This window comes from Manis pentadactyla, chromosome 14 (genome assembly GCF_030020395.1).
Source record: "Manis pentadactyla isolate mManPen7 chromosome 14, mManPen7.hap1, whole genome shotgun sequence".
Taxonomy (NCBI): Eukaryota; Metazoa; Chordata; class Mammalia; order Pholidota; family Manidae; genus Manis; species Manis pentadactyla.
In genome coordinates this window covers 8223844-8233404 of record NC_080032.1, presented here as the reverse complement: position 1 = coordinate 8233404, position 9561 = coordinate 8223844, and the positions used below count along the sequence as shown (strand labels likewise).

Genomic DNA, 9561 nt, shown 5'->3' with positions numbered 1-9561 from the left:
GACAGTGAATGTAAAGTCATGAGTAGCACAGGGCCTGACCCAGAATAGACTCTTAAGCAACTGTTCTTAACAGAGAGGCTGCTGAACACCAGGGAGAGGACAGAGCAGGGGGGAAAGTTCCTTCGGAAGTGTGGCAGCTGTGCTCCCTCCCACAGTTAAGGCTTTTAGCTTTGTTTCCCCAGAGTGATCAGTGGGAACACCCTTAAAATAAAAAAAGGTCTTTTGGATTTATTTATAGAGAAAACAGGAGAGGGAAGAACAAGCTGGGAAGAAAACTAAGGAGAGACACAAAGAAATCTAGAAGAAACAAAGAAACCAAGAATATGGGTGGTAGCTTTTAAAAGACAAGGAACCTAGGCTGAGTCCCACGTGTGGGATGACAGAAAGGGGCTGCCCTCTGGGATGCGCCCCAGGAAAGGCCAAGGCCAATTCTGGCTGGGGAGGAAGTTTCAAAGCCCTCCCAAACTAGGTTCCTTGTCCCTAATCTGCTCACCCAAGCCCCAAATGACTCAGTTAAGTAGTTCACAGGGGTTGAATTGTCCTGGGCTTCTCACTAGATTAGAACCCTTCTCCTTAAGACCAAAGGACTCTTGTTGGGCCTGCTCCTTTGAAGAGGGAAAAATATCTTCTGGAAGGTGACAGGCTCTGACATCCTCTGTCCAGGAAAGAGAGCCTCCTCTGAGCCCTCCCAAGCCCTCTTTGCAACCTTGTCCCAGCTAGCAAGAGACAGGCTTTTATGCTGAGTCAGGTTGGCCGCCTTCCAGCCAAGAACAAAATGCAATGCAGAGGCCATTAAATAAACTATTTTTAGGCTCCATTTCAATCTTACTCAGCACAGGCAGTGAGATGCAAGGCCTGAAGGTGGTCAGACCAAGGGGATGCTAGCACGGACAGAATCCCAGGCAAGCAGGTCAGGAAAAAGACAAAGGAGGTTTCACTAAGTGCAGAGAAAGCAGCACCCAGAGGTTTATGATGCTGCCCAAGGTGCAAAAGACAGAAGAGGGGGAGCCGCCTGCAGAGGATCGGGCCGTCCTGCGTTGTTTGAGGAGTCACCAAGGAAAAATGAGGGAAAGGAAGAAAGGAGAGACTTCCAAAGAGACTAGGGCAATGTGCACCTGGGGAGCCTGTTAAAAATATGCTTCCTTGGTCCACGTTAGGTCTACTGAGCCCGAATATTAGAGTGGGGTGTGGGAACCTGTGTTTCTAATCCACTCCAGGATGCGTGACTCTCATACACACTGAAGTTCCAGGACCCCCAGGCTGGAGAGTCTCTACCTCTGGAATTCAAAGGAATGATGTAGGCCAAGGAACAGATAGTGGCAGTCATCTAAACACCTACCAGAGGCACCCTTCTCCCTTTTTCACTGGGCTCAGGCTTCTACTGTAAAATGAAGGGCCCTGGCAGGGCCAGGAGTCCCTTAGTTCTTTCTCAAAATATCCTTGTCACTGAGATGCTCAGCAGAGAGCTGAGAGGACGAAGGAAACACCTTTTATACTAGAGGTACATGTTATCCAAGGATAATCAGTGAAAATCCACTTACAGTGAATACACATATATTGGAGATCAAACTACAAAATATTTTGTGGAAGAAAGATACATTCGATTGGGACTATCATAAAAAATAAAAAGTTTGTATATTGAAAGTTGCTGTAAGAGTACATCTTAAAAAGTTCTTTCCCTCCTCCAAAAAATATCCCAGGTGGTGGATGTATTAACTAACTTTACTGTGCGAATCATTTTGCAATTATCACATTGTTCACCTTAAACTTACACATTACATGTCAATTGTATCTCAATAAAGCTGGAAAAACAAAATTTCACCTTGAAGCTAGCAAACTTCAGATTATACTTGCAACTATGTACTAATTCAGTATTTTTACATTTTTATACCTGATTTCTTACAATGAATAATGGTACTGACTTCTTTTTGGGGGACGTGGATGGGGTATAATTTTGCTCACAAAACTGTCTAAGAAAACTTTATGTCCTCCTTCATTTTGACTTTTGCAGAATTATAAAGGAGGTCATTTTGCAATCATTTTAGAAGGTGTTACCTATTTCCCAGGCTTTCTCTTAATCCTTTGAGTTAAACCATTATTTTTTGAGACATCCATCATGTCATCACCATGAGGTCTCAGATGTCACCTGGTCTTACCCTGCCAGATCTTCATGGACAGTAGCTCCATGTGATTCTCCAATATCACTCTCATCAACCTCATGAAATTCGGCAAGACTTACAATTATTCTTTGTGATGTATTTGTCTTCTATTTGCTTTGCACTGTCAGATGCTGGTAACATCCGACAAGTACCGAGATGTGGCCATCCAAGATACTGACACGACTAGTGGGAAGAGTGATAGGAAGGGAAAGAAAAGCGTTTGTTCATGCTTCCCCTGCCACCTCCCAACAGCAGGGGCTTAGGATAATAAACACCAAGATAATGAGAACCTCCCAAAGCAGAAACAAGCAAAGTGAGTGTGGACAGGAGGGCAGCATCAGAACCTTCTGCACTGCTTTTCTTGGCCACCTAGAGAAAAGCCTGTCCACAAACGCTCCTTCACACTGTGCCACGGCCCCCACCTGCACTTCTAGACTGCCAAGCCACTCTTTTCCCCAAGGAGCCATAAGACAAAGGCCACCTGGTCAGGTGACACTTTAATAGGCTAGAAATAAAAAGCCTGTCTTTGGAGAATATCATGTGGGCCAGAGCAGAAAACAGAGGTGCAGCACTTAGTGCCGAGGGGGAAATAACAAAGCCGAGTGGGAGGTCAGCGATGGCTGAAGAATCCTTGAGGATGGTTATATTTAAACGGCTTCATCCTGCTGGGACCCCTAGAGAAACAGGAGGAGAGAGAAAAGTTAACACCATGCCCTTTGGGCTGATAAAATAAATTACAATTCAACCACACAGAGGAAAACTATGTAGCTGTTAGGGGAAAAGAAAGGAACATTGTGAGAAAAGTAGACTGCAGAATTCTATGTAAGGTGTGAAACCATTTTTGTAAAAATGTCTTTGTATTCTTGCAAATGCACGCATATAAACCTGGAAGGGCCATCACTGACAATGGGCACTTTTGGGGATAGGGCTTGGGCACCCTCACTTTTTAGTGTTTTACTCAGTTGTTGTTGCTTGTCTGTTTAACAACAAACATGTTTTATTTCTATAATAAAAAAAAATAGAAGAAATTTAAATCCTCCTTTGCAGGGATATACCCACACAGGTAGGAGTCTGGGAGTGAAAAGAATCTGCATTAAGTGCCTGCCAAGAGCTGTGTGCTTTAAACTTATTAACTCTTAGATGCTATTTCTATCATTTTATAGATTTTTCAAATGAAGAAACAGGCTCTGGGAGGTAAACTATCTGCCCAATATTTCATCGTCAGAAAATAGCAGACCCCAATTCAAAGCCAGGTCTGACTCCAAAGCCTGTGACCACAGGCAGGCTGACCACCGTGGCCAAAGCCTTGACCCCATGGAGCTAGGTGCTCCAGCTGTCATCCTGGGCCCCCAAGCAAAACTTCACAAAGCGCCCTCTTCCACACTGCACAGTGAGTGACAGCTAAAGGGCCTCTGTTGTCTGCCTGCCTATGATCAACTTTCAGGGGTAACCAGAGGCAACACCCAGGATCTTGGTCAGAGGGAGTGAGTGTGTTAGTGTGTGTGTGTGACTGTAGAGAGGAAGGGAGAAAAAAGGCTTTTATTCCAACACTAGTGCAACCACTTAAGTGAAGAGTTCCTCTGCCTGCACCATGCTTGGCACTTTACACACTTCATCTGGTTTCATTTTATTATCCCAACAACACTTGAGTGGATTCTGTTTGAGGAATCTGAGGTCAGAAGGGCTAAACGTAGATCCTAACCACACAGGTAGGGGCTGCAATCAAAACCTAGGTCTTTCCGTCCCCAAAAGCTTTGTTCATAATCATGACATCATACACATTCCAACAAGGGCGCAGCGTCACCCCGACATGTATGATGGAGAACCCACGGCCTGAAGGTACACAGCCGTGGGCAGACCAGACCTCAGGGCTCCTGCTGCCCAGGCTAGCACTTACAACCCAACCTGCTGGCCCAATCCCAGCAGTCAGCTGGACTCCAGGCCAAGAACATCACATCTCACCAGTCATGGAGCTAACTATCTGAGTAGCCAAAGAAGTGCCTACCCAGAATGCCTTGACAGAGGAGAGGCACAACACACAAGGCACTTCAGCAAATAGGTCCTTTGGGAACCTCAGATAAAATCAACACTGGCTGAGTGAGAGCTCTCACCCTGGAAATGTCCAGCAGGCTGGGAGGGTGGGAAGAGCCTGAGGTCTCACACAGACCCACTAGGGAGAGCAGGTCCTAAAAGGCACCAACTTCTGGCTGCCAGCTCTGCCTCTCAGCAGCCACTCAGGGGCTGGAGCTGGTTATTTATCAGGTTGCAAAAAGAACCAGGCCAGGTGGAGATGCCAGATGGAGGCGGAAGGATGCTCGGACAGCTTTCCCGGGCTGGGACTGGCCGCCTAAAGTTAGGGGCAGGTAAGGAACATTTTAGACTACCAGGGAACAGGGGAATGTCCCTTAGAAACAGATTATAGCCATTTCCCCTTCTCCAAACCCCTTGCCAAAAAAGGAAGGAGTGGCTGAGCAGTGTGGACTCTGGAGTTTTGAAACTGACTCTTCAGAGAACAAAAGACCAGACACCAAAGGGAAAGGAGAAGCAGCCAGAAGTGCCTTGAGCACCAACACGCTGAACACCAAGCTGTCAGCATCTGCTGACATTATCTGAGCCCCTGAATATGCCTGGAAGCATTCTTGAAGCATGTTTACATGAATTATCTCCAATTCATCATGAGCCAATACTTCCACTTCAGCCTTTAGGGAACAGGCTCAGAGCTGAGCTGACACTGCCTCTTCCAGGGTCGCACAGCTGGTGAGCTGCAAAGCAAAGACCTGCACTTGAGTTTGTCTTCACAGTGCTTCTCCTATAACACCAAAGTGCCTAAAGGAGCCACTCTCAGGGGCATGCGGGCTCCTGAGGAAGAGTACAGCAGAGTCAGTACTGGTGGGGATGCATATTGTTTAAAAAGCTTATTTGGACAGTATAAAGCAAACCCTATTGTTTCCACAGAAAGTATACAAAGTAAAGTTCAGCCAAATCCTCTTCGTTCATGGTCCACCGCCACTTGCTTAGTGGGTGGCCCACCTTCAAAGGCTGTTCATGAAGAACTGGACCAGGATGTGGGCTGCAGGGAAAATTTCAGGAAAGAGGGTGCAAGCTCTCTCCAGGAAATCTGGCTACAGGATTTTAATTTCCATTGTGAACAGAGCCAAGTGTACCTGGGAACGCACACAGGCTACATGCCAGGCTCTGACCTCTGCCCAAAGTCCCCGTGAAGGCAGGGCTGAAGGGTTCCCAGAGCCCCAGCACCCCTCACCTGAAAAGCCGCAGGCACATCTTCTCCTGGGGAAACTCCTTGGGCCCCTCCACGCTGTCGTCGTGGCTCTCGGTCTCCAGGTAGACATCTAGCAGCACGCACAGGCGCTGCAGCTGGTTGGTCAGGAGCTGATGGCCGGGCCGGGGACCACACAGCTCCTTGTAGCACACGTTGACCTCACTCTCCATGGCCTGTGTGGTGGGAAAGCCAGGAACTCAGCACTACCTTCAGACCAGCTGGGTCTGATGGCCCCACAAGGACCGCTGCTGGGCCTCTGCAGGAGCTGGGTCACCCCACATCCAGCTGGGCTGGCTTGTCCTGAGGCTTCCTCTCCTCAAGACAATGGGGTCTTCCTGATTCTGACCCCTCACTTTCCCTGCCTTGCACACCCACAGTCAAGAATATGGAGGTGTGTAGAGAGGAATTCAAGATCCCAGCCAGAAGCTATTAGGGTTAAAAACATACTCCTCAGCCATAAGGCCACTATGGAATCAAATCATCAGGCCTAACAATAATTCGCAGCTGCGATGATATCACACAGCATCTCATTCCAGCACTTCTATGCTTCTGAGTTTATTCACATTTCCACAGAAGCCCATGACAACCCTTCAAGGCAAACATTTATGTTATTCCTATTTTATAAATGGGGTGAACCCAAGTTAGTGGTTAGGATCGTCTAGGCTCTTTCCTCTACTACACCAGGCAGCCTCCAGCAAATTCGACAAATGCTGGCATGCCCTCTGTCCTGGGAATTACTCCAGTGGCCAAGCCCTCAGCTGCGGCAGATTCTGCCACTGTCCACCTCTACAAGAAGGCTCTCCCTGCTCTTCCTGTCACGCTTGGCAGGGCCTCACCCGAATGTTGTCATCGTTGCTGTTGGTCTTCTCCCCTTTCCAGTTCAGACAGAGCTGGAAAACAGGTGGGATGGAGGAATAGCCAGGGTTCAGCACCACAGCAGCTTGGAGTTTGGCTGGAAAGAGAAGGAAAAGGAGGTAAAACCGGTTCTGAGACCCAGCTTTCCAGCCATGGCACCCTCCGCACTGTGCCCCTGAAGTTGGCGCTGATGTCTCCTATTAATCCAACTGCTGCAGAGCATGTTCTGGTAATGACTGACTTTTGCTATTGTTCTAGAATCTACTAAATAAAACTGCCAGGTTGCAGAATGAGAGGGCCTCGAGGGCCTGTGGCTCCGGTCCCTCTAAGGAAACAGAAGTGTGCGAGTCCCCAGAGTCTGTCCATATTGCATCTGCCCAAGATTTCTATTTGCTCCTTTGACAGAAGTTGGTTTTAATGGGCATTTCTATATCTGCCAGCAACTTAAGGATTTTCCCATGTGAAGGCTACTTGTTTTTTCTTTTCAGTAATATTGCATATTAGTTGTTACACCAAATATATTTTCTCTATTGTTTCTTTTACTTTTATGTATTTTGTATTGTGAAACTTTTTAATAGCCAATATTTATTATTTACTGTATTCTAAGCCCATGCTAAGCTCTTTATGGACATTTCCTCCTAACAATGGTTCCACAAAGCTGCGGCAGATTCTGCCACTGTCCACCTCTACAAGAAGGCTCTTTATCAACATCATTATCAACATCCCCATTTTACATATAAAGAGACAGGTTCTGATAGAAACTTGAGATCAAACAGTTGTAAAGCAGTGGTGCTGAATTAAACCAGAACTGCCTGATGTCAAAGCTGTCTCATAATCAGTACATGACATATTTGTATTTTTCTTACACATTCATTTCGTCTCTGGTGATAGTCTCTGCCTTTTTTAATAGGACATTTACCCTCTTCGATAATGTGCTAAGTATTCCATTCCTTTTTCATTATTTATAAGGGGAAAAGGAACTCTCTAACTCACCAGAAATTCAAATAATAGAGGATAAGAGAGTGTATGTTAAGACAATTCTTCCCTGACAGTTACAACATTTATTAAAAAGTGATTACTTTCTCTACTGCTATGTTGTTTCTAGTAACAGACTGTATATATTTCTGGATTTCTCTCTCTCCACCAAGTTTTCTGTTCCATACTATGTAAAAGTTTCAAACAGATCTGTTGTAAAAAAACTTAAAGATATATATTTGGAATTGTTGCCACTTGTTCACTTAAATTTCACTGAATTTTTCAAACTCTACAAATACATGTAACAAAAATTTTAATTGTCACATTTATTCTATGTACCTTTCCAAGCTTTCGTCTGCTCAACCAAGAAGCAGAAGTGATATTATCTAGTGACTTCCCACCATGGGGTCTTTATAAAATTCCTTGAACTGCATATTTTGTGCCCTTTCAAAACAGTACTCCATGTTGTTTAGGGATAAGGTGAAAGTACTTTTTGAAAAAGGGAGAGGACAGGATGCAAACACACAAACTCCAAATAATAGTCAGCTGTCATGAGTGAAAGAATGAGTGGGATCAGGGGGCCTCAACTCTAAGACGTTTAATTTCTTCAGAATTTTAAAAACACATGAAGAAAAGAAAAAAGAGAGAAGTACCCCAGGGCAGAGAAACCCTGACATCAAAGACTGCAACCTTTCCATACAGTTCTCACACTGTGTTAAAACTAGTCAGTTCCCTCAGCTCTGTGGCCACAGGTCAGATCCTGCAGGCAGTGCCAGGCCTGCCAAGGCTGGGCCAGACAGCAGCACCTAGGAGCTCCAGCAGGAAGTCCTGGTGAGTCATATGCCAGGACAGCTGGGAGGAATCAGTTTTTCATGTCTCTAAAGTGAGTGCAGGAACTGTAGAGAGGGAGGAAGGTCCTGCCACCCTGCACTTCACAACCCGGGAATGACATGTCAACTCGTCCATGAAGAGGGGGAAGAACAGGCATCTGATTCTAGAGTGGTAAAGCAAAGGGTAAGAGCTCAGGCTCAGAGGTCAGACTGCGTATATGACTAAGCCTTAATTTCCTTACCTACAAAATGGGACTATTACCACCTCCAGGACTGTCATGAGGACTAAACAAGATAAAGCACATGTGCGACCATGTTGTGCAACAAGCCCTCGCTGAACAGTGGCTCTCACAATCATTACCACTTGCTAAGTCCCTGAGGCAAGATTCCAGGATCTTGTACTTCCTTCAGGCAACCCCCAGGAGTGTTTTATTCTTAGTGGCTCCCCTAGCCTAGAACCACTGTGATAAGCAGAGCAATTACCTGTGCCCCTTTCCACGAGTGCCATATAGTAGAGGTTGGTGTCCCCAGCCAGTCCTGCCTCCACAATGTCTTTGGTGAAATGCAGCTCCTAGAAGTCATCACGGACAAGGAGTGAACTCCTGGCTCCTCTAGTCAAATCCATGGCCCTTATGGCAGAGGGGCAGGAGCTGAGAGGTGACCATGGGTCTGCAGTCCCCAGGACAGCACAGTGACCTTTCACTCCTCTACCTACCATATAATCCTCATGGGCAATTGTCACCCACTTCACCAGGCGAGAGACAACCTTTGCAGGGAAGAGGTACTGGCAATCGCTGGCAACTGGCACAAAGCCATGTTCTAAAAGAAAGCAAGACAGGTTGTGTCACAGGTGGAAATCAGGTGCCACAGCTGGGTAACTAGCATCCTCTGGAGGGCTCAGCCCTGCCAGCTGTCCAGGTATACCCAGCATTCAGTAGATGCCCATGTCAACATGACCTTCACCCAGTGCTAAGTGCTTGTGGCCAGACAGAGCACCGCATTTAGGGTGCTTTATCCCTAGTGCAAATGATGGCCAGCAAAACAACCCCCACTGGCAGCTAATACCAGTGACAGTGCCTCTGCAGCACTGACCTTAATTAGATCAAATGGCTGTTAGTGCTGTGTTTTCACAGCTGACCCTGACGGAGGAAACACTGAACTGAACACTGAAGTGTTCCGTGTCAATTCCTCTAAGGGAGGAGAGCTGGAGAACTGCTCTAGGCTAAATTCCTGCTAGCGTTTCAATAAGCCAATGTGCCAAAACAGTTAACACTGTCTAGGATGACAATCATCCAACCTTAGGACAAAACAAATTCAGCAATGTTAATGGGGAGCAAGCCTCAACAAACAAGCAGTGCTGCCCTGGAGAGATCAGGGTCCACATGGAGCACAAGGTCTAGCCCAGAGGGGTGGGGTTTCCAGATGGGTCCCAAAAGTCAGTGCCTTTTGGTGATTCTTCTGG

General features: G+C 46.4%; 1 protein-coding gene across 5 annotated transcripts in view; it reads right to left on the bottom strand.

Moving 5' to 3' along the window:
- Positions 1 to 2639: 2639 nt before the first annotated feature.
- The window catches only part of THOC5 (THO complex subunit 5), a 28403-nt gene continuing 21481 nt past the window's right edge, over positions 2640 to 9561 (bottom strand). For 3 of the 5 annotated variants that reach the window (XM_036908845.2, XM_036908847.2, XM_036908846.2), the window contains 5 exons: positions 8815 to 8918; positions 8583 to 8670; positions 6276 to 6391; positions 5422 to 5612; positions 2640 to 2833 (listed from right to left, as the gene is read on the bottom strand). In XM_036908845.2, coding sequence (XP_036764740.1) covers positions 2770 to 2833; positions 5422 to 5612; positions 6276 to 6391; positions 8583 to 8670; positions 8815 to 8918 — 563 coding nt within the window. In that variant the 3' untranslated portion in view covers positions 2640 to 2769. Of the gene's footprint in view, positions 4922 to 5421; positions 5613 to 6275; positions 6392 to 8582; positions 8729 to 8814; positions 8919 to 9561 lie in introns of those variants that run through there. The other 2 variants (XM_057492286.1, XM_036908848.2) reach the window with 2 other exon arrangements.